Genomic DNA, 25,405 nt, shown 5'->3' on the forward strand with positions numbered 1-25,405 from the left:
ACATGTACGATTATTTTAGGTCTAGTACGATGTACAATACATACCTTATGTATATACATGTATGTGTGTGTTTGATTAAACAGTTATACTAAAATATTTTGAAATAAGTATTCTAGAAGTTTTATTCCAGCTGTTACCAAGTTGTGGAATGATCTTCCTAATCGGGTGGTTGAATCAGTAGAACTTCAAAAGTTCAAAGTTGGAGCAAATGCTTTTTTGTTGACCAGGCGGACATGAGTCTTTTTATAGTTTATTTATGACATATTTGATTTTGATGTTGTTAATAGTTTATATATGATATATCTCTTTTGACATTACTTTTTTTAGAATGACTTATAGTAAATTTGTTCTCTTCATTTATTTATTTCCTTATTTCCTTTCCTCACTGGGCTATTTTTCCCTGTTGGAGCCCCTGGGCTTATAGCATCTTGCTTTTCCAACTAGGGTTGTAGCTTGGATAGTAATAATAATAATAATAATAATAATAATAATCACATAACTCGTAGATAATTATATTGAAACTGTGTACGATAATTTTGGTTGAAAAAACGACAATTTTAAGGCTCATGTACGATAATCCAGTCGAATAATCTGGCAACTCTGATGTAAACTAATCATTTCGGCTGTCTGATCTGACCGTATTGTGATGTTTAAAGAGTGTAACAAGAGTTGTTTAAATTGACAAGGATATACTGTTGCCATTTAGAAGTGCTTAATAGTGCTAAGGTGAGTATAAACGATGTCGTTTTAGTTTTAGTGATGACAATTACTTAACGGGGAAGGCTGTTCGGTAGTGCATAGGTTCGATTCCCTCGCCTAGCCTCCTGTCCTGTAACCTAAACTGACCTGAAATAATTATTGACAAGTGTAATATCTGGTTATTGTTTTAGTTCTTTCTGGGCATTTGACGTTTGGACACGAGACTTGTGTTTTAAAGATCGACTGAAATAGTTGAGAGTTTGTTAGAGTTTGTTTTTTTAGATTTTAGACGTTCGTCTCAGGACCCCCTTAGGACCCCCTTAGGACCTCCTAAAATATGGCTGAGGACGGCAGGGTTAAGGTAAGGCTAATGCCAGGTCGTATGTGAAGTAAGGGAGTGTTGGGCCTAACGGTAAAGTTTGACTGAAAAGGCTTTTTTTATACCATTATATATTGTTTCCCCAGTATGTTTTCCCGTCCCAAAACCCCGAGTTCCCATGGGGGTCCCCCATTATCCGTGGATATAGATATATATAAATGTCTGAAACTATTAATTTCCGACAGGAACGAGTGTCATTTTCGAAGAGAACGGACCATTTTCTATAGAGAAAAGTAGTTTTTTCCCTAGGTTACGTTACCGTGTAATACAGTACAATAATACCGGCCTGGCTAACGTCTACTTATATAAGTAGGCTTTAGGCAAAGTCTTGGAAGTATGAAAAAAAATTTACTCTGTATCATGTGGGAGAGGGCTGTATTTCGGAGTTGAAAATGTGATTTTCATCTGTTTTGCATAATGCTGACATTTGGGACTGTGAGGTTAATATGAAATATATTTAAATTATAAAGGTTACTGTAGCAGTTGTGTCTTCCAAGACATGATAACAATGGGGGACCACAATGATAACCCACAGAAAATAAGTGAAGTAGAGGAAGACATCCTTGCCTAACCTAGCATGTTGGGTCCTTGCCCGATTCCTGCCCCCAACCTGACTAATAGGATTTTTGCAGCCTGACCACTTGGGTCTTATAAATGACCACTCCAAAATCAAACCATTGTTCTTTAATCTTGGCATGGTTGAAAAAATTATGATTTGAATAGAATAGATTTATTTGATTTAAATCAAATTTATATTGGTAAATATGATACTTTAATTTCTAGCCAAATACATGAATCGTATATTTTTCCTACTCGATATCTTGTGTTCTATGCATTTCTCTTTACCGACTATTGAGGCAAACCACCCGTTCATGAGGTTTTGGACCCCCTTATATAAAGACAATTATGGGGGACTCCAGGGAGAAACCAGGGTTTTTTTTGGGGTGGGGAAATGTCATAAACGAGTGATTTGTAGCAATAATAATGGTCAGAAATGCAAAATAAGCACAAGATAACCAGTTGGAAAAATATTTGGTTCATGTAAGTGGCTGAAAACAGATCAAAACATGATTATTTAACACTTGATATTTGTGAAAGGGTACAGAACCTAACAAACCCACCTAACCTAACCTAGTAGTTCCCAGGTCACAACCCCTAGCCAAGGGCCAAACCCCCCTCGGACCCCCTTCCCAGGTCACAACCCTTAGCCGGAACCAAGCATACACAATAAGTCTCCTTTAAGTCTCTTGGATGTCAACAATGAATTTAAAGTGAAAAACATACTTCACATTTTAATCGACCGATATGTAAGTTAATATGCCCCAACTCCTATTGGGCATATAAAGAAAAATACCAACCTAGCTAGCACTCATCCTTTTCTTATAGCGAATTTCAGTTTCGCTAGTAATTAAAGTATATATTTACTTTCATTTGTCTTATGAGGGTATTTTCTGGCATTTAACCATAGATTAATGTACTTTACTCAAGACGAGTTTTTCTCTTAAAAACCAAAATTCCGACTAATGATTTAATCGTAGTGGACAGGTTATAGTAACTAGTACATAAATACTATAAAATAAGCTAAGCTACAATCAAACAAAAATGCAAATATACAGCAGTGTTATTTTATCGTACAGTACATAGTAAGAAATGAACCTAAAAAACATAACCCTTTTATCCCCAGGCTATTTGGAAATTTCCAACTCTTAACCCCCAAGGGGTTATTTTTTTCCCAGCACATCTTACAGTATATATTTTTTAAATTGCTCTAACAGCCTTAATCTTTGTCATAGAGAGGTCAGGTTGGTCTCATTCTCTTGGAAAATGCCTGAATTTTCTCAAAAAATTATCAAAAATATGAAAAAAAAAATTCTTATAGCATTTTTTTGCAAGGACGTACTGGTACGTCCATGGGGGTAAAGGGATGGCTTTTGTGAAACGTACCAGTACGTCCTTTGGGGGTAAAAGGGTTAACATACAGTACATAGTAAGAAATGAACCTAAGAAAACATATTAAGGACTACTCCATGTACTAGCAACAAAATTAGTCATTCCTATTAACGCTGTTAAATAATCAAGACCTTAATGATTTGAACAATTCTATCCTGTTCGTAATACTAGGCAGGCAGTTAATTCTAATAGCCAGGCCTTCTCCATCACGAGGCTCAATACTACGCAGTACTCTAGAAGTTTTATTCCAGCTGTGACCAAGTTGTGGAATGATCTTCCTAATCGGGTGGTTGAATCAGTAGAACTTCAAAAGTTCAAAGTTGGAGCAAACGCTTTTTTGTTGACTAGGCGGACATGAGTCTTTTTATAGTTTATTTATGACATATTTGTTTTTGATGTTGTTAATAGTTTATATATGACATATCTCTTTTAACATTAATTTTTTTAGAATGATTTATTGTTAATTTGTTCTCTTCATTTATTTATTTCCTTGTTTCCTTTCCCCACTGGGCTATTTTTCCCTGTTGGAGCCCCTGGGCTTATAGCATCTTGCTTTTCCAACTAGGGTTGTAGCTTGGATAGTAATAATAATAATAATAATAATGATAATAATAATAGTATAATTGCAACTACAACTTCAATTCATAAGAACACAAAAGTTTACCCCAAATGTTATGGTTATCAACTAGGATTTTTTCATTTGTTGCAATGCTTATAAATAGTAACTAGTTTTGGAAGTTTTATTTTTTCCCAAGGTAATTTCTGACAGTATATTTCATTTTGATTTGAAGCATGATTTATTTATTCTGATTTAAATATTGTTTAAATCTTGTTTAAATCACTTGTATTAAATCAAAACAACCCTCAGTCTTGGGTAGTGCCATAGCGTCAATACTATGGTCTTCCACTGTTTTAAGTTGGTTTTCTTGCTTGAGGGTACACTTGGGCACGATGTTTTAACTGATATCTTCCTCTGGTTTTTTTTTTTAGTTTTTATATTATTATTATTATTATTATTATTATTTTTTTTTTTTTACTGGCTAAGCTACAACCTGAATTGGAAAGGCAAGATGCTATAAGCCCAAGGGCTCCAACAGGGAAAAATAACCTAGTGAGGAAAGGAAATTGATAAGATACTAGATGTTATGAACAATTAAAATGAAATTTTTAAAAAAGTAACAATATTATAACAGATATTTCATAAACTATAAAAAGACTTCTGACTATGCTGAATTGTCAGCCTATTCTGCATAAAAACATTTGCAAATTTGAACTTTTGAATTTTTATGGATTCAACTACCCGATTAGGAAGAACATTCCACAACTTGGTCACAGCGGGAATAAAACTTCTAGAAAACTCTCTAGTATTGAACCTTATGATGAAGAAGGCTAGAGTATAAGAGTTAACTGCATGCCTAGTTTTATGAACAGGATGGAACTGTCCGGGAAGATCTGAATGTAAAGGATGATCAGAATTATGATAAATCTTACGCAACATGCACAACGAACTAATTGAACGACGGCACCAGAGATTAATATTTAGATCCGGAATAAGAAATTTGATAGACCGTAAGTTTCTGTCCAACAAATTAAGATGAGAACCAGCAGGTGAAGACCAGATGGAGAACAATACTTGAGACACGGTAGAATGAAGGACACTTCTTCAGAATAGACTGATCACTGAAAATCTTGACTTTTGCAATAAGCCAACCGGTTAGGTCTGTGACCTGGGAACTTCTAGGTTAGGTTAGGTGAGGGTGTGTTAAATTTTATGGTATTTTGAGTTACTCTTAAAATTCTTATTTTCGTTCAGGAAAACTTTCCTTACGGGAAAAACTTATTTCCGTACAGTTAAAGTGTATTTGCAATTAATTTTACCCTTATTTCAATTGTAAATAATAACACTTTTTTTCCTGTTTTCCACTAACCAAAGCTCCTGGTTGCCACTTCTCTTGCAGAACTTGAGGAGTTGGTAAGCAGAAGCAGCAGCTTGTTCCCCACCTCTTCTGATGCTTCTACTGCTGCTTTTGAGTAGTAGTAGTACTGTAGTCTAAAAAATCCAGGAAGGACAGTCTTATTCACATGAAAAGGGCTCTTGATGAGACAATCCTTTGTGGGGGTGAACAAAACCCTGATGGGTCCCCTGAAGGAAGACCATTTGTAGTCTCAAGAATAGGTCTCTTGGTGACACCCTCTCCTAGCGGGTGCACAACACTCAGGAGGTCCCCAACCCTAAGAGGGTCAGGAATTGCAGCCTAACCCAGTTTCCCCTGACTACCCAGTAGCCAGGTATGACAGAGGTACGCAGGCCTTTGTATACCTTCTGTCAGCTGTGTGTCGGAAGAGCTGGGATGCTCTCTTTCACCTCCTACCTTGATGATGGGCTGCGGTTCCTTTTCTAAACAGGGTTATTGTGGTAGTCAGTGTTGAGAAAATGGAATCTTGAGGTTGTCATTGAGTGTAACTTGACAACCATGGACCTATGGTTGACAGACTGCAGCCCTGTGCTCAAAGTATGGGGTCAACGCTCCCTCTCCTCTTTCATCAATGCTAGAGATCCTCCCTTTTCTGATAACTACCAGCCTGTTCTCCAACTGTCAGTATGGGAATACTTTGCCTTTCCTTGATACCCTCTTCATGTTTCATCCGAATCTGTTCCAGACCTACCTTACAGGTTCTGTCTCTGGACATGCAGTGTAGATGGAAAGATTGTATATTTTTAGCTGGAAGTCTTTTACCACCTTCTGCAATCCTCTTCCATTAGCTTGGCCTCTTGAAAGGGCGCCTTCACGCTTTTGGTTACTCAGGGACTTGTGGGGCACTCAGTCCTTCAGTTATCACAAAAGGGCCTCTAAAGCTCCTCGGATGTTCACATGTGTCCGCCTGGGCCTCTTGGAATGACCTCTTTGCAGTCTTTCCCAGGTGAGATAGCATACTTATTATGATATGAGTATTTTTATTGAGGATAGTTTGACTCATGCCCAAGCAAAGGAAGAAATATCTGCGAATACTGTTTGACTGGTAATTATATTTTCTTAGGCTACTTTTATCAATAAACATTGAGAGGCAGTGCACGTGGTCCTGATCATTAGGAGCTACTGAACTACTGTATATTTGGTAAGAAGAAAATATGATTGGCCGATGTAGGAAATGCAACTTCATCACCTGCTTCAGCTGAAGAAGCTCCTTGGTAGAGTTTTCTATCCCTCCTCCTTGGGGGAACGGTCCATGCTCAGTTAACTTTAAGCAGTTATGCCCCGAGACTTGCCTCCATGGGTGGGATGGTTCTCATCCTCGGTGCATGGACACACGCACCTCCTGCTGACGTGAGGAGGACCTCAAAGGGATCTCTCCCTAAAGATTATCTTTCTTCTGTGTTAAGAAGAGAGTAGTTGATTTTCAAGAGCTCTTTTTGTTAATCTTTTGAGGGAAATTAGTTTCTTTCACTTTTGTTGTTTCACAGACTTTTATTACAAAGGTCCAGTACATTTTAATCTCCAACACCAGTTCTTGACCTTCTTGATTCAATCCCTCCAATGTAAGTTTACACAAAGATGCCTTGTCATGTGAGGGTTCTGCATTGCTACTTGATGAGAACTCGATAGTGTTGCTGTCTGCTCATTAACCCCACCAGAGACAAGGAAGTGTTCAGACACTGATCCATTTGGCAAAGTGAGGCTGCTTGTTTGCAAACAAAACTTTAATCAGTGTGGACCTCTGCCCTCTCAAGCAGAGCTGTTAATTACATCACAGTTTAGCCGTTGGTGTCCTTGCAGCTGAAGGTTGTCTGAAGGTTTTGGATCGCCTTCACCTTTCTATAAACTACAGACATTGGCCACAGGCTCTTTAATCCCTTTCTTTGGGGTTTGAGATGACTGCTCAGTAATTGTGTAACTATCCTAGCTACCTTGTGGCTCAAGTATGCATTTTAGCCAAGGTAACGAGCTCTGTATGGGTTGAGCTTTACTCATTGGGCAGGTGAATCTCCTTCCTTTGATAAAATAAAAAAGTTTGGCGCAAGTCTCGAGGAAATACGGAATGACTTGGCTCTTCTTCCTCTTTTGCTCCCCTCTCAAAGGGATGCAGCACTTGTAACCCTTGCACGCTGGTCAGACATCTGATGCTGAAATATGTCTTGGAGCATCTCTCTTGCAAACTGTCTGCCAAGAAATAACTCTCCCATCTTCCTTACAATGAGGAGGATGGGTCAATGTCTTGCTAAACATTTCTCGAAATGTGATGACTGGTTTGACACTGCCAACATCGTGTAAGTTTTAGGGAGATATATTTTCTATGACCTAGTACTGTACTGGTTTCTTTGTAAGTACAGTGTTGACAGAGATTTTCTATGACCTAGTACTGTACTGGTTTCTTTGTAAGTACAGTGTTGACAAGAGATTTTCTATGACCTAGTACTGTACTGATTTCTTTGTAAGTACAGTGTTGACAGAGATTTTCTATGACCTAGTACTGTACTGGTTTCTTTGTAAGTACAGTGTTGACAGAGATTTTCTATGACCTAGTACTGTACTGATTTCTTTGTAAGTACAGTGTTGACAGAGATTTTCTATGACCTAGTACTGTACTGGTTTCTTTGTAAGTACAGTGTTGACAGAGATTTTCTATGACCTAGTACTGTACTGATTTCTTTGTAAGTACAGTGTTGACAGAGATTTTCTATGACCTAGTACTGTACTGGTTTCTTTGTAAGTACAGTGTTGACAGAGATTTTCTATGACCTAGTACTGTACTGGTTTCTTTGTAAGTCCAGTGTTGACAGAAGCCCTATCAGCTCCTACATTCTAATGATTAGCTGTTAAAAGATTGTTGGAGTTTTCTTCCTCATACTGGTGGTAGATCAGAAAGGATAAAATTTCCATGATTGAGAAAGAACCTTCCAGTTTGATTCTAGGTGACTGTTGTCCACCAAAGAGAAAGCCTCTATATCTAAATAAAGAAAGGCAAAACTTTAAAAGTATTATGTATTTTCTCCAGCTAAACAAACCTGACCACGAAGATTCACTTCCCACCTCAACCACCGGTCTCATTCCCTAGGGCGAAGGTCAAAAGTGGCTTAGTTCTGTTGGACAGGTGGACTGGGCTTTCCCCACACTGCACTTGTTAACTAATCACAGTACCATGTTAACGATTCAATGGCTGTTCCAACTAGTGCGGAAGTTATTTCAAATTCAAAGTACCCAGGTTTTTATTGCTAGGAAAAGTACAAATTACTTTTAACCCTTTTACCCCCAGGCTATTTGGAAATTTCCAACCCTTAACCCCCAGGGGGTTATTTTTTTCCCAGCACATTTTGCAGTATATTTTTTTAAAATTGCTCTAACAGCTTTAATTTTTGTCATAGAGAGGTCAGGTTGGTCTCATTCTCTTGGAAAATGCCTGAATTTTCTCAAAAAATTATCAAAAATATGAAAAAAAAAAAAGAATTTTATAGCATTTTTTTGCAAGGACATACCGGTACGTCCATGGGGGTAAAGGGATGGCTTTTGTGAAACATACCAGTACGTCCTTTGGGGGTAAAAGGGTTAAAATTTGACATAATGTAGGCACATTTATACCCATCAAAAGGAAAAATATAACTTGTGCCTAAATATAACTTGACCAGGATGGAATACACGAATGACAAAAATATATACACCAAGTAAACAGACTATAACCAGAAAATGCATTACTGTATGCACAGTTGTAAGAAATGGATAAAACAGTTTAGTTAACCAACATTATTTTTAAGAAAAGGGAACAGGACATTAATAGAGCTTCAAGTGCTTTACACAGACCACCAGGGAGGGGTTCTAACTTTCACTATGAGTATGATATGATGATGATAGTTGCATTAATAAGGAAGCTTGATATTTGAGTAAATATGATAGAAATAAGTGTAAAGTTAAGTTATAAAATCTCTGTTAACCCTTTTACCCCCAGGCTCTTTGGAAATTTCCAACCCTTAACCCCCAAGGGGTTATTTTTTCCCCAGCACATTTTGCAGTATATTTTTTTTAAATTGCTCCAACAGCCTTAATTTTTGTCATAGAGAGGTCAGGTTGGTCTCATTCTCTTGGAAAATGCCTGAATTTTTTCAAAAAATTATCAAAAATATGAAAAAAAATAATTTTATAGCATTTTTTTGCAAGGACGTACCGCTACGTCCATGGGGGTAAAGGGATGAGTTTTGTGAAACGTACCAGTACGTCCTTTGGGGGTAAAAGGGTTAAGGAATGACTTAATTGCTACCATAATTGCTTGGGAGCCCTGTCTGCATACAGTATTTTTCTATGTGGAAGGACTATTGTTGCTACATTGTAATTAATTGTAAGTACATGTATAACTCCTTTGGAAATGCCTTTGTCATGCTATAGTGTAATGTTATGATTATTAAAGTTATGATGTAGTTTCTTGAATTTGTTATTGCCGGAAGTCAAATATTCTCGAATAAATCAAAGCAATTTTTAATAGTTTTTTAAATTATTTGACTGTAGAATGTTCACTTTTCTAAAATGATAACAATGTATATACTCACTGCTTGGATTGATGATATTTGGAACTGGTCCATACCACGTGGAATTTTGGGATTACTCAGCCCTTATGATGACCTCAGTTATTTGTGAATAGCTTAACCATTTGTATAGTTATAGTGTGCAATTTCATGCTTAATCATGAATGAGAAAGCAAGGATTTTCTCCTTGGGTATGATTAGGTTAAATTTATTGTCAAAGAATTTTGCTTGCATTATTTTTCTAGTTACAACTTTATTTTGGGTTTCAGGTTAAGTGGTTGGGTAGGTTTTCTTTCTATTCACATTCTTAAGCCCTCCCCATTTGAAATTGATTTTGACCGTAGCATTTTGCAAGTTACTGAGTGTACCCTATTTTCACAGGTATGGAGCGGGACCAAATCAGACTGAATTCTGTTAGAAGAATTGACCCTCATGTGGCACAGATTGTGGATAGTGCCAATCGAACGGCATTGTATTCATATGAACTAGAGAAATCTTGGTCCAAAACTGAAGTAGAAGGAACACTAATGGTCTACTCAAGAGCTGCACCTCCTCATCATATGGTAACCATTATCAACAGGATAAATAAATCAAATTTTATTGAGCCTCTCACCTCTGCCTGTGACTTACAAGTTAAACCTCCGTATCTCTTGTTTAGGAACACAAAGGGGCTCATATATGGAATATGGTTTTCAGAGGCTGATGACGTGCCTCGGATAGCTGCTGCCATACAAGAAAACTTAAAGGATGATGTAACAACTGCTCCCCAGCCAGCTCCATCCAATATAATGGCAGATCCTGCTGTTGCAGTTGCTGGAGCACCCGGTGGGGATATCATAAGTATGCTTTCCCGTGCTCATGGGGAGTTTGAGAGTAAACGACAGGAACCCCGGAGTATGGCAACTGGAGCTACACAAGTAAATAATGATCTGGTAAAGCCTTCCCCACTCAGAGTTCAGGCAGGGGAACAGAACACTGTTGCAGACTTTTTTGCCAAAGTGTCAGGAGCACAAGCTGGTGGCAACATTGGTGGTACTGGTTTACCCTCTCCTTCTAGTACTGGGCCAACAGATTCCTCGGTTAACGCCTCGTCTGGAACACACCCAGTATTGCAAAAATTATTCCAGGGTGCCGTTGCAGTTGGAGGTCAAGCTATGGTACAGCTGCCTGCAGGTGCCAGCGTACAGAATCAGCAGGGGGGTACGAATCCCATTCCGATTCCTGGTTCGGGAACACAGCCTCACCATCCTTCAACTCTGTCTTCAAGTGTGCCTGGAGCTCCAATATCTTTACAAGAACTTGAAGGAAGATTTAAAGATAATTTGAGGATGTCTAATCAGGTGAAGGATGACGATTCTAACCAGCTTAATCCACATTTAAAAGCTCAGACACAACCCCACCTCTACACGCAACAGCAGTATCAGCAGTCAGAACAGTCTCTGTTATCTCCGCAAGTTTTTACCAGTTCTCGAACTTGTGAGCCATCATTACATGGTACTCCCCCAACAGATAATGTTGGTCCTCGCAATTTTCCAGGATTACTTACTCCAGGTAATGCTACAAGTATGGACATGAGACCATTAAATGGATCACAAGAATCTTTGCATGATGGTATCGCTGCAATTTCATCTCAAATTACTCCCTTAACTCAAGAACAGTTAGTACAGGCATTTACACTTCTGTTAAAGAAAGACGATTTTGTTCGACAGTTACATGAAGCATATGTGCAGGCGCTAAATCAATCTTTGAAGGGGTGTTTGTAGGTAACCAAAGCTTTCATAGAGTTGGAATATGTCAATTTGTTTGTTTCGTATTATGCTTTTGCATTTTCATGTACATGACCGCGGTCAAGCACACTTGACCATTGAATATAGATATAGTAACTCCACGTGGGAATATGAGAGATGAGATGTATATTTTTAGTACGGTTTTACAGAAGATAATGCTGTACTCATAGGTGGATAATGCTGGCTTCTTTATTACTGTATTTAACCATCATAATAACCAGCCTTCATGAATGTTGTTTGGTTTTGTGTTGCAGTTGAATTTCGACTCGTAGATGGCATTATTGAAGTTATTGCAATATTTGACTAAAAGTTGTTGTGTGATTTACATTTTGTCTTGTCCATCTGTTTTAGCACAAATATTCCTTTCCAAGAAGTAATGAGTTTAAGCTATACGAACTACAGTATATACATTGTAGTTACCTCTGCTTTTGCTCTTTATGGTAGGAGGAGGATTTTTATTCCGATAATAACTTATACAAGGCATACCATGATGAGTGATATGGTGATTGATGTGCAGTGAATTGATTTTGGTATGTATACGTGAGTGTTATCAAAATTTCTTGGCAACATTTTAAAAAATTCTAGCCTGGTCAGTGCAAGTATTTGAAGAAAATATGTGTACAATATTTTATTGTTGGAATTAGAGCAACAATGTAGGGTTTCTAAACATTTATATTATTACAGTATTATTATTATTTATATTTTAGTATTGCCTTAATTGTTGGAGAAATTATAGTAGAGAATCCAAAAAGTGGCCTTGTTAGTTTTGTATTTTTCATTATGGTCTGTGCTGGAAACTTTGATTATTCTTTTATATTTTCAATAGATGACAGTTTTGAGAATGCATTAATGGATGGCTTTCATCGTTCAACTTTGCATTTCAAAGTTTTAATAAATGTTTATCAACCTGTAGAGAAATCTGTGTTTAGCTACATATTATTTTAGATGTTTATTTTTAGAATGTTTGCTTCTTAAAAGCAATGATATGGAGTGGAAAGTTTTATTTAATTTTTTATGCAATTAGGTTTTACCATAAAAGGGCTTTATTGGTACTTCTAGCTTCATCTGGGTTCACCATAACCTGTTGAAATAGATACTTTTTTAACTAGTTCACTTTTCAGATTCAATTCCATTGTAGCTTGGGAATCGTGGGTCTTTCTGAATTAAATTTATATTGAAGAATATAAAATCTTTGCTTTGCATTAAAAACATTATCTACTGTATATAGGACTTGAATGTTTGGTAGTTTCATGTACATAAGGAAATGTACTATACATTTATTAAAATATTTGTCTTAGTTTGCCACTCGGGGTTTTATTTATTAAGTTGAATTATGAGATCTGATATGTTTGCCTCGGTGAGTAGCAAATAGCAAAGATGATATTCAGACATTCTCATTACATCCATGTAGTGCTCATTAATGGTTAGAAATTTTAATAGTCATGTATTAGTGATAAAGTTTGTGGTCATTTTTTTAATTTCCTTTTTTTGTAATTTAGGAAGGATGATCCTGGTTAAAGATATAGATGATTTAAGTACTGACACTCCAAAACTAATTTTTCATAAAATTAAAACAGCTGTTTAGGTTTTTTTTTGTTTTTGTTTCCAGCACCTACCGAAGATTAAATGTTGTAGAATTGATTCAACCAGAAATATGTCATATAATGTAGAAAGTCTGAATTTATTTGAAGAAGCCCAGCATTGATTCCATCTAAAGTGCGAAAACGAAGGTTGCTCTTGTAGTTTACATAAACTGGAATGCCTATTTTTGTACTGTTAGAATTCATATTTTATTTGATCGCTGTACTGTAATTTTAGTTATTTCCATGGCATGGTAAGGGTCATGATGATCAAAAAGTTTGTTTTATAGATAATTATTGACGGTATCCTCAGATTTGCTTTTAAGATTATGGAGTTGTTTCTGTAATGGACGGTCTTTAAAAAGATGTATGATACATTTTAGTGTATACTCAGTATCTCGACATGTCTTCTTATAATGGGAAAATGTGCATTATTGTAGCAATTAGAATATGCATAAACTAGTGGAAATAAAGTACTGTAGTACATGCAATGTTGTAGGAAACTCAAAAGATTTATTTAAACACGACAGTAAAGTTTGTCAATTTTGTCACATTGTGAACGTCCTTTGGAAATTTGTATTCTACTGAACTTTTCAGTTAAACTGATCACTATCTTGTAGCATTGAAAATTGTAATTAGGATTGATTTGCCAATACTGTAGATTAACTTTTGGAAAAGTTTTATGCAAACTAGGTTTATGTATTTATTTTTGTTTAAATATTTCAGAAATACTGCTGATTTGGCAGTTGTTATAACTGACATTGTAGTGTGAATAGGACAACTCTACAAGTGGTTAAGTGAAGCTATTTGATCATCTCTATTGACCAAGTTCCAACTACATAGTGTATATTTGGACATATTGATTTGATAATTTGTACTTCAGTTAACAGATTATACCATCTTTATCCTAATTTTCAGATGAGTTTATAGTGCAAATGTTGTTAAGAATTATGGTAAACATAATATTTGAAATTGTTATATTCTCATAACTCATCATGGTTAGGCATTGTCATCTGTGCCAAGAGTTATCTGATCTCTATGTACCAGTCTTTGCGCAACTTGTTATAAAAACCTTGATATTGTACAGTAGTCTTGATGACACCTATTCTTTAATGTACAAGAATATTAAAAGCCATATGAAATAAATGATATAAACAGGTAATTTTCACATTAATTTAAGAGACCTACATTATATAATGAGGAAGGGCTTGTTTTTGGTCGCATATACGTGTTCATTTGATATTCTGTTAGAGTAGTAACCTAAATTATTTTTGTTCCGTAACTGAAATACAAACCACGCTATTAACATGGGGTAATTACTTCGGCGTAGCTGAACGACGAGCCATAAAAGTTTTAACGAGGGTTTCCTACCCTTCCGCTAGTTAGCGGGGGTTAGGGAGGGGTAGCTAGCTACCCCTCCCCCTCACACACACCGGAGAATACTCCACTTTACTTTTGGCTCGGATAGCGATCGGAAGTCTCCGCTCCTATCCTCACTTGACGGCCATTATTGTTTTGTCTTTTAACTTGTCTTTTCTTATACTTAATATATTTAAACATTATTGATGTTTATGTATATTTTGGTGTATAGAAAATAGTAAGTTTCCTTTGCTTTCGGTGTTGTGCGGTGTGTGTTGTGTACGTTCTACGAGAGTATTGCCGGCTTTGCAGGCCACTACGATCTTTTCTTGATCATGGCCTTTCACTCCTAGGCCACCATGGTTGATTTCGTGGAGACCGGCCCTTCTCTTGAGGTCGTTCACCTCTTACTCTGTACTACGCCTACGATAGCCTCTCAGGACCGAGTCGCTATTTCGTTTTATTTGTTTCAATTATTTTTATGAATATAATTGTGTTTTAACTTTCCTGCTCAGGGCTCACGTCCCTTCGGGGGTCGGTGATCCTTGGTACATTCAAAGTCAGTTGCATAATTATCATGTTATAATTCTGTTTTGTTAACCTTCGTCCCCCCCCCCCCCCTCACCTGGGCATGCCGGGTGGGGGAGGGGCGGCGCATACCTTCTTTCGTTCTTGTGTTCTTTCCCTTGAGGTTTCACCCGGGGGAATTTCTGTTAAATAATTATTCTGTTTTATTTTCCAGTTTACGATGCTGTTTCTTCGTGCCTGTTGTGTGCCTTCGAAGCAGAGCTGTCCTGTTTATCCTGGGGCGTCGGCTTCGCCGCCGTTTCTCAAGGCGTTCGTCAGGGGCGTTCCCTTCTCTTAGAAGTTCCCCCGTGACTACTGCCAGCTCTTCATTGCATCCTAGAACGATAAGGAGGTTCGCCTCCAGGGTAGTTAGTTAACTTCCCTTTTTACTTTCCGTGGTCCTTAGGCGGTTATGCTCTTGGGGCTGAGCGGCCACCCTTGTAACTTGCTCAAGGGGCTGAGCGGTTGCAAGGCTAGACCATGGTACTAGCGACTATGCTCTCGGGGCTGAGCGGTCACTTCTGTAGTTACGCTCAAGGGGCTGAGCAGCTGCAGGATCAGTCTGGCCCTCTCTCATTCGCGAGGGAGGCTGCACTAAGGGCTCCTCCTCGGAGGATTGCTCCTTTTGTCTCTTCTACGAAGTGTCCCCTCCCGTTCGCGTGAGAGGACACTCGCAGAGACTCCTCTTCGGAGGATTGTTCCTGTTTACGTCTGCTGATCTCACGGCCTTTTGGGGCTCCATCACCAGTCTCTTCTACGAAGTGCTCACCTTTCTCGTTCGCGAGAGAGGCCACTCATAGAGACTCCTCTTCAAAGGTTTGTTCCTGTCGTCAACAGCTTGCTGTTCAGTCACTAGCACTTCGGTGTTTAGTGACAGGGAAACTTCGGTTTCTCTTTTTCCCTGACCCTTCAGGGTCTCGGAGCTTTAGTTACGCAGTTCCCTCGGGCTCTAGTATCTTTAGTCACTTCTACACTTCAGTGTTTAGTGACAGAGAAACTTCGGTTTCTCGTTGCGTTGACCCTTCGGGGTCTCGCAACTAATCCCCTCGGGGCCTCGCTACTCAGACTACGTTAGACCCTTGGTCTCTCGTCCATCAGTGTACCTGTTGCCTGCTGTATCCATTCCTGACTGCAGACGCGCCTTGGGCGCCCGCGCCCCCGTTATCTAACGGGCTCCTCCCTTCGGGGCATGAGAGACTTTCTCACACCGTGAGTAAGTCCCTGAAGTGCCAGGTATCACCTGCGCGCCAACGTTCCCTTACGCGCTAGCGCTCGACTGCTGTTCCTGAGTCTGCCTTCAGAGACACCCTGTTCCAGTTTTCAGTTAGGCTGCTACCAACGTTCCCTGCGCATTTGCGCACATCGTTGGGGTTCCTGAGATATCGTACTGGCGCTCACCAGCTTTTCAGCCTACGGTGTCTCTAAGTCTCTTCTACGAAGGACACCTCTCCCGTTCACGGGAAAGGTACCTCACAGAGACCACTCCTCGGAGTGTTTAGCAGTCCCTCAGTTGATCGTCAGCTCTGAAGTAGACCTCCTGGTCCTCTTCAGGGGATGCCCTCCCTTTTAGGGACACATCCCAGTTCCTGACCTACGAGTTAGCCATTTCCGATCTTCTGTTACACGGGCCTACGATCTTCACTCGCGCATAAGCGCTGAAGACCACCCGCGCGCGGGATGGTTTCCCTCTCGCGATCGTCTAGGATCGTTAGCCGACGATCTTCTGTTACGCGCATGGGTTGGTTTCCCGCGCGCGATCTCCAAGGCCCTTCCGCTCGCGGTTTTTCCGCGCGCGATCGTGGAAGATCGTTAACCCGGCGACGGTCGTTAGCTGGCGATCTTTGGATCCAGCGCTGACGATCTTCTTAGTGCGCGTAAGCGCCGAGGATCGGTCTGTGCGCGGGATGGTTTCCCGCGCGCGACAACGAGGCCATCCGCACGCGATCGTCGACGGCCGTTAGCCGCCAATCTTCGGATTCGGCGCTAGGCGCGCTAGTGCCGACGATCTTCTCAGTTCGCGTAAGCGCCGAAAATTGTTCCGTTCACGGGATGGATTCCCGCGCGCGACCATTGAGGCTCACGCATCCATCATACAGATAGTCCGCTTGCGGTTTCCCTCTCGCGATCGTTGTAGATCGTCCGCGCACGGGCACAGAGGTTTTCCCGCTCGTGATTGCCAACTATCTTCTCTCTCGCGCGCGAGCGCCGACAGTCTTCGCTCACGCGTGAGCGTCGAAGATCGTCCGTGCTCGCGCGAATCACCGACGATCATCTTTCATAGTTGGAGATCATACGCACGCGGGCACCATGGTTTCCCGCTCACTGTCCTACGGTCTTCTCTAGCGCCGACGATCTTCGTACTCGCGTAAGCGCCGAAGATCGTCAGCGTTATTCTTCCGCGCGTGGGATGGTTTCCCCACACGCAATCGCCGACGGCGCTAGCACCGGCGATCTTTTTTACCGAGATCGTTCGCGCGTGGGATGGTTTCCCTCGCTATCGCCCACGATCTTTCACGCGCAAGCGCCAGCGATCTGCATACGCGCGGGAATCGCTCACGCGGACACCGATACGCTCACGCGGGCATGCGGGCGCGGTTATACTGCTACGCATGCTTTATTTAAGCGCTACCCAGATCTGTGCTTTTCGCGCGATCGTCAGCGTGATCGACGCACCGTTCTCCGACGCGACCGTTACCTGTTAACATCAGGGCTTATGGCGGTCTGGCCACATCCGCGTTTCCCTCCCCCGCAGCGCAGAGCAGCGCCCTCTCCGGAGGGGGGAAGGTTTCCGGATAGGTCAAAGGTCTCTTCTCCCTTCGTTGCAGGTTCTCTACGGGCGAACCTTCATGTGTCATCTCTCCCAGAGGATCGAACGATCCTCTTCCCTCCAGAGGGGCTCTCTGTCAGCGCAACGGTTGGCCTTCATCAGAACGTTCAAGCAGGCGATGAGCCTGTGCCTTCTGACTGGGGTCACTAATCAGTAGCAGCTTCCTCTCCCCCTGAAAGGGGTGAGAGGAATCTCTGGCATGATATCTCCCCCAAGGACTATCCTGTCCCTTCGCGAGTCCTTACGCAGGCGATGAGCCCTCCTCGGACTTAATCTCCCCTCCCCTGCGGATGAGCACTACCCATCCCCAGGAGGGTCGGAAGACCCGGCCCTCCCCCCTTTTCACTCCATTTGGAGAATCCCCGCCTCTTCCTGAGGGTCCTATCGTGCGGAGGGGGCGAAGCCTTACGTCCTTCATCGCTGGGGTCCTGTTTTCCTCCTAGGAGGGATCCTAAGGCCCTGTTTTCCTCAAGGATCCGACAAGATCCAGTTCGACCCTTGGGGCATGTCTACGAGTCTCCCCAGGAAGAGCCTCCTGGGATGGGAGACCTAGCTGCCAGTCCATCAGGAGGAGGAGCTCCAGGGGTCGGAACTTGCGTTCTGGCAGGTTCTGGCCCTCAGGAGAAACCTCAAGGGGATTCCAGATTCAGAGATTCCTCTTCGGTAAGGGAAGAATTCGGTCCTGGACCGAGTTCTACTCACCCAAGGACTCCCTTACGCCAGTGCAGCTTGCCCTGGTCTCAGGGAATGGAGAGCGCCAGAGACTAGGCCGAGGGCCAGCTCTCCGAGCTTGTCTCCTTCAACAGTCCTGGTTGGTTTCGAGCCCCTCCCTCCTCCCTGGGTAGGGATCGGTGAGGGTACGGGCCCTCCGGGCGGAAGTCCAGTCCATGTCGGAGAGGCGCCCCTCCAAGAGGTGGCCAACGGGTTTCGGGGCCTCTGTAATCGTCTCCTTCCCTTCTCGACTCTGTACAGGGTTGTCGAACAGTCTCCGTTCAGCATAGCGACAGTAGACGCGGTCAGCTTTGCGGTGAGACCACAAGTCTTCATGTGTACACTGGTCCGGTAGGACTCTTACTTCCGGTCCCGGTTCACCCATCTTCAAGGAAGTACTTTGGAGTCCGCCTGGAAGGCGGGTATACCAGTTCAAGGGCTGTGCTTCGGCCTCTCCACGGCACCTCAACAGTTCTCCGATACTTCCTCTCGGATCTCTTCATGGGCTCTCAGCATCGGCATCTGGCCGATCCGTTTCCTGGGTGACTGGCCGATCCTGGCAGACTCGAAGGCTTCTCTTCTTCATCATCGGGACAAGCTCCTCGGACTTTACCAAGTTCTAAAGATCATGGTGGTCCTCGGTGAGTCCTCCCCGCAGCCCTCTCAGAGTCTGGTATACCGAGCCTGGTCTTAGGCTCCTATCTCCCGTAGCCTTCCCTTCAGACGACAGGGTACCAAGGCAGAGGAGGGTTGCGAGACCTTTCCTCACACGAGAAGACCCTCCAACCCAAGGTTGTTACGTCTCTCCTCCCTGGCCCGTCTGGTTTCCACAGTCGCCCCAGGTTGAGTTCTCTCCAGTGGCGACTCGGGGCGTGGGGGGTCGGGGGCACGTCTCCCCAGACGCCGAGACCCCTAGGGGACAACCGGTACAAACGAACCCATAGGGGTGGGAAGCTGATGAGGGCCTACAATAGGGAGTGGTCCTTCTCGTCCTTCCCCCTAACTTGATGCTGTTTTTGGACGCGTCAAAGAAAAGGGGGGGGGGGGGGCACGTTCTGATCCACGGGTCCTCAGGCCGGGGGTCAGAACCAGGAAGAACCTTCTCTAGTCCTACTAGAGACGGAAACCGTGTTTCTGGCTCTTCAGTAGCTCCACCTAGCCTGGCGGACTACTCTGTGGTTATGAGGATCAACAACACCACAGTGATGGTTTTCTGGCCCAGACAAGGAGGTACTTTTCAGTACAACCATCCCATCCTGCGGTAGAGATACCGGGATGGTCCGAGTCACCCTCGGTCTCCTTGGCAGCTCGCTTGATTCCAGGCAAAGGAATGGGCTCGCCGACAGTCTAAGCAGTGTGTCATGGACACCACATTCCGAGTGGTCCTTGGATCCTCAAGTAGCCTACAAGTCCTGCCTCGGTGGGGCTCCCTCGGTGGACCGGTTCGCTACAGCACAGAGCTGTAAGCTCCCGCTGTACTGCTCCCCGGTCACGGATCCCAAGGCCCTCTGGTAGGAGGCCTTCCAGCAACGGTGGGACACCATCGATGTGTTGCCTTCGTAGCTTGCTCCACTTCCCGCCGGGAGTCTATCCAGCATCTCCTCAAAGAGAGAGGATTTTCGCAACAAGTGGCGAAAAGGAGGCCTGGACACCTGCGCAAGTCTTCCGCAGTAGTCTCCCAGGCGATAGGGCGAGTTTCTGTGGCCGGTGTCGGGGAGAGGGCATCCCTCCACACGATGCTGCTTCCAGCAATAGCGGAGTCCCTAGTGGGATTGCGGGATAAATGTGCCTTTCAGTGTCGACTGTGAAAGGCTATCCCTCAGCCTTAAGTCTTGCCTCCTGGCTCTAAGGACAAACATTTCTCCCCCCGCTGGAACTCTTCCTTCGCATGCGAAGCCTTGTCCTCTCCTGCCCTCAGTCGAAGGTGAGACCTCCTCCTTGGGACGTGGTTCGAGTCCTCGAGTCTCTGAAAGAGACCCCCTGATGAACCACTACATAACTCCCCAGACCACCACCTTTCTGGGTAGACAGTGTTCCTGCTAGCCTATCTCCAGCCAAGCGAGTCACATGGTCTCTCTTACGACTTCGCCCATTCAGGGGGTTAGGGGGAGGCAACATTCAGGTTCGTCCCTGGGGTTTGTTGCCGAGACTCAGAATCCGGGAGTGCCGGACCCGCTTCGACTCCTCCCAAGGTTCGAGTCTCTGTCCTGTAGCAGATGACTCAGACCATCTCCTACCTTGCCGGTAGGGAATCCGAGCTGGTGTCTTCAGAGAACAGCTGCAGTTCGTCTCCAGGTTCAAGTCTCGTTCGTGGATCCTGGGTAACGAGGAGAAGGGTCTCCAGGAGTACCATCTCGGCCTGGATTCGCAGGGTGCGCTACACCCTGCCTTGAATCCTGACCCTTCTCCGTCACACCGCCCTAGAGCCCATGATGTCAGGGGCTTAGATACGTCCCTGCCCTTCATGGAGCATCTTTCAGTGACGCAGGTCCTACAAGCGGGGATGTTGAAGCATCAGACCTTCTTCTCAGCCCCTTACCTGCAAGACATGGCCCACAGGAGGCTCGATACGTTTCTATCGGCCCTGTGGTGGCTTCACAACAGCTGGTCTAAACCTCAGGTTCCTTGATGGACAAGTAGCAGAAGGTTGAGGGCATTGTTACCTGGTTTTAGTCTGCATGAATGAAAAGATCTGTCTGGCCCTTATTCTTTTCTTCATCCTCTCCTCCCACGGAGAAAGCAGCATCCTGGGTTTTCTGCACAGCTGACCTCAAACCACTGCAGGTAGACCATGCTTCCTTGTGTTCCTAGTATTAGGTGTAATACTGTCATGTCCCCATACCCTGACGAGGTGGTATTGGGAGAGTCCTAGCCTGGATTTCCTTCTGAGGAACTCCAGGGCAACTGCCTGGGACAAGTCACTTTTCACCTTCGCACACACCTAACGTAGGCCGCGGCAGTTTCACAACCGCCAGCGAGGAGCAGGGATTCCCTATTGTCCGAGTACTTGTTCGCTCGAATATGGAATCCCCGGGCAAGCCAAAGCCAGTATGGCCGGGACTTACCACCCTTCCTAAGAGTTAAGTCACCCCATGTAAATAGCGTGGTTTGTATTTCAGTTACGGAACAAATGACAAATTCGTAGATAATTTGTATTTTTCCTAACTACTGTATACAAACCTTAGCTATTTACAGTTATGTGCCCGCCAGCCCTGTCCTCCAAGATAAGTCCTACCTCTAAGTAAAGTGGAGTATTCTCCGGTGTGTGTGAGGGGGAGGGGTAGCTAGCTACCCCTCCCTACCCCCTGCTAACTAGCGGAGGGGTAGGAAACCCTCGTTAAAACTTTTATGGCTCGTCGTTCAGCTACGCCGAAGTAATTACCCCATGTAAATAGCTAAGGTTTGTATAGTTAGGAAAAATACAAATTATCTACGAATTTGTCATTTTTGAATTCCTCTGATGTTTATATTGCTTTTACTCTAAGTTGTGTCAACATCTATCCCAAAGTAGAAATTTCCTGTTCTCTCCCCCTACAAAATTCCTCCCCCTCTGGAAACTACCATGCCATCTGGCAGTTGATGGCAACAAACTAGTCGACTTGACCATTTTCAGTTCATCTTCGCTGGTTTCTAATAAGACATCCTTTTTATCACCCCACTATACAAATTGAATTTCAGTTGATCATTTTGAACTAATTTAACAATGTGATTAGAATTTTTCCTGGCATTGTTTTGTGGATGGGCGAGTATTGTTCACTCACATTCCCTTTTCTTTCAAGTTCTGTCAGCTGTTAGTAGACTGCATTAATTGGTAATCGGAACAAAACTTTAGTTTAGTAATAATTTTACGCAAGGTGGGATAAAATGACGTAAGTTGGATTATAGTATTTTTCTATTTAAAACTAGGAGAGCGATGTAAAGTTGGAACTGACATATGTTGAACCGATGTAAAGAGTATCGTATAAGATGGGAGTTTTCTCTTAAGGCCAGACACTATAGATTCTCAAATTTTTACAATGTTTCCCTCCCTAACCAATGGTCACAGCATTTACATGCAGTGAGGCAATCCTGTGATTAAAAGGGAGAAATATAGGTTTTCTCCCACCATTTATGATCAGACTGCAAAAGTGAATTCAGACTACCCTGACAAAATCTAGATTGCTGTAAAGTCTTTTTTGTTCTTACACAAATACAAACCAACATCTTTTAATTGGAGTACCGCTTCAGCGAAGTTGGAATGGCCATTAAAATTTAAACGAGGTAGTTATAATTACTGGTAGGTAGCCTTGACCCACATGTTAGTCTCCCAAATATTTACTTTTAATTCATGCCACAAGCAGTACATATTTATTCTTGCTGCCACTTCAATCTTGAGTGGTTTTTAAACTTTTTTTCTTAATATTTGCTGTTTAAATGAAAAAGTGTTGACATGTGGTTGTCTGGGTAAACCTGGTAATTAGTATGGTAGGCTTATGTCTAAGCATACTGTTGATCTGGACCACCATTCTGTCTGTTTTTTGCCGAGGGTATGACTGTTAAGTCATCCCTTTGTGGCAAGTACAAATCCAAGCTTTCACTGCAGTGGGCTAGGTTTGCCAAGAAGGAATTCTTTGGTATCAGCACTGGCAATACCTAAACTGATGCTAAAGAGGCTCTATAGCTCCTTTTCTACTAGTACTCTACTTGCTGCTTGCTGTGTCTCCCTTGGATTTCTCTAGGGTTCGGTCCTCTGAAGGAATTCATGTGTGGGAAATTGTACCTCGGCTCACTCTCAGGGCTTTTCTGAAGGAATGCGGAAGTATCACCTTCCCTTAGTCAAGGTAGTACTTCTCTGCCTTTTCCTCGAGGCTCGCCTGTTGCTGTTTCACCCGACAATTATGTTCTGGACCTGGACCTTAGGAAGATGTTGGCCGCATCCAGGATTTCTAAGGCTTTCCCTGTTGTATCTTCCCTAACTCCTGCTACTCCTGTGTAGGCGCTAGGCGACATGGCTCTTGTTGATGTGGCCTTGATTGCTATTGAATTGGACCCTGTGGTCTGAAATCTTCCTTGGGATTGTCATTGTTGGCCTCCCAAGATCTAGACCCCAAAGAAGGCTGGCATGAAGAAGAAGCATGTGCACTCCTCCCTGTTCTAGTTTTTCATCCTCCAACTCTGCCTCATATTGGCCTGTTCTTCAGACACTGCTACTTCTGTTCGGTCTCATACCAAACATAACGTTCACTTTCATTTGGGATGAAGGGCGCCATCCTTCTCTTCCTTCCCTCAGATAATTGAGGTACACTTTGGTCTCTCTCCCTATTGATACTTTGGTACCAATGGGAAAGAAATTGGATTGAGATGCTTTGAGAGGAATCAGTGATCAGTCTCCTCTTTTTTATGAAAGATGAGACATTCCTTTGGTTTCCACGGGATCATTCACCGCGTAATCGGGCCTATTGTGACCATTCACCTTGTGATCATTCTTGTGACTCTTCCAAGTGTTGGCCCGCGCTGGAATGAGATCACTTGTCACATTTTCTTTCCGTTTGTCCAGTCCACATGCTGGGAAGTTTCTACGTGTTCACACGACTAGGAACAAGAATAAGTGATCGCCCAGGATTGTTCTATGCTTTTACGAGCAACAAGATGCCCCACTGCGTGTGCACAATCTGCGGAAATATTCTACACCACCAAATGATGGTATGCATGTGACGTGCCTGAGCACCACGTGATATTGCTCGAGCATTCAATTACCACAAAGGATAAAGTATGCTGTACTCATCAGTCTCTTGGGACATGAGAGCCAAAGACAATTCTGCTTCTGAAGGGATGGCCAATTGTCAATCAGGTTACCTTTTAAGAGTCAAGGTGTAGCCCCAATTCGGTTCTTAGTCCGGATTGTGTATATTTTCAGAAGAAGAAACTGTCTCTTGAGATGCATGATGAGAAGTATCTAGTGAGGGAGGTGAAGCCTCCGGTTTTCAAAATCCCAACAGTGCTTGACTCAAGTCTTGTGTTCATTTGATGAAGTTTTTGCATTCTCTCGGCAGTACAAAATACTTGGAGAGGCTACCGTGGCTTCCTTAAAAAATTAGTTTGACGGTCATTGATTGGCATTTGCCACCCCTTAAGGATGAAAGACCTCACTTGAGCTGCCATCATCATTATCATCATCATCATCATCATCATCAGCCATACCTAGTCCATTGTAGGACAAAGGCCTCAGACATCTTCTCTCACTCCATCGGTTTATTGTCTTTCTATGCCATTTTATACAAAAATTTTCTTAGCTTGTCAATCCATCGTCTAACTTGGGTAATTTATATCGGAATTAACTTTTGATTAAATGCTTTTCAATTAATTGATGATTCTCTGTAACAAATGTTTCATAATTAATTTAGTATTATTTTTTAACAGATGCTTCGCAAATTAAATTTTAGATGGATGATGTACCACCACAGGTGTGTTATAGTTCGAAGGTTGCACTGGTCATCAAATTTAGTCAGGAGTACTTTTATTGAGTTTTTCAAGAACCACAACCATCAGTATATTCGTTCAAGCCCCGTCGTACCATGGAAGGATGCCACGCTTGCATTTGTGAATGCAGGAATGAATCAGGTGAAGTATTCATGTTTAAAGAAATTAATTATGGTGAGATGTATTGTTGCAAAGGAATATTAATTTTAACTAACAAATACCTTTAGTTCTTTAGCAGACTTAGATTTATGTTATTTTGGGGTCTTGGAAGGTGTAAGCTATATGTTTGAGTGTTGCAAACATTTATATGATATTTTGAATTTAGCATGACTGAAGTGAATTCTGTACGTAGTTAACTTTGCTTTGTTCCTGTGAGGATAGAAATATTTTAACTAATAATTAGGAAAATGTCTGCAGCAAAGCCGACACAGCCATTGAATCATTAATAAGGTAGGTGCGGTAACCACCCGTTTGTCCGATTGTATTACGTCACTTTTATATTTGGCTGCAAAGAGTATGAACATACTGTTATTGCTCTCCCAACAATTGAATCCTTTCTTACTTGTATTTGTTGAT

The 25,405-nt window shown here is 42.5% G+C and overlaps 1 protein-coding gene across 2 annotated transcripts in view; it reads left to right on the forward strand.

Annotated features, from left to right (window-relative positions):
- The first annotated feature begins 586 nt into the window (after positions 1-586).
- The window catches only part of AlaRS-m (alanine--tRNA ligase, mitochondrial), an 83,863-nt gene continuing 59,044 nt past the window's right edge, over positions 587-25,405 (forward strand). The window contains exons 1-2 of one of the 2 annotated variants that reach the window (XM_068349628.1): positions 587-726; positions 24,770-24,970. In XM_068349628.1, the coding sequence (XP_068205729.1) occupies positions 24,770-24,970 (201 nt within the window). In that variant the 5' untranslated portion in view covers positions 587-726. Of the gene's footprint in view, positions 727-818; positions 1,061-24,769; positions 24,971-25,405 lie in introns of those variants that run through there. The other variant, XM_068349627.1, reaches the window with a different exon arrangement.

The sequence above is a fragment of the Palaemon carinicauda genome, chromosome 26 (genome assembly GCF_036898095.1).
Source record: "Palaemon carinicauda isolate YSFRI2023 chromosome 26, ASM3689809v2, whole genome shotgun sequence".
Taxonomy (NCBI): domain Eukaryota; kingdom Metazoa; phylum Arthropoda; class Malacostraca; order Decapoda; family Palaemonidae; genus Palaemon; species Palaemon carinicauda.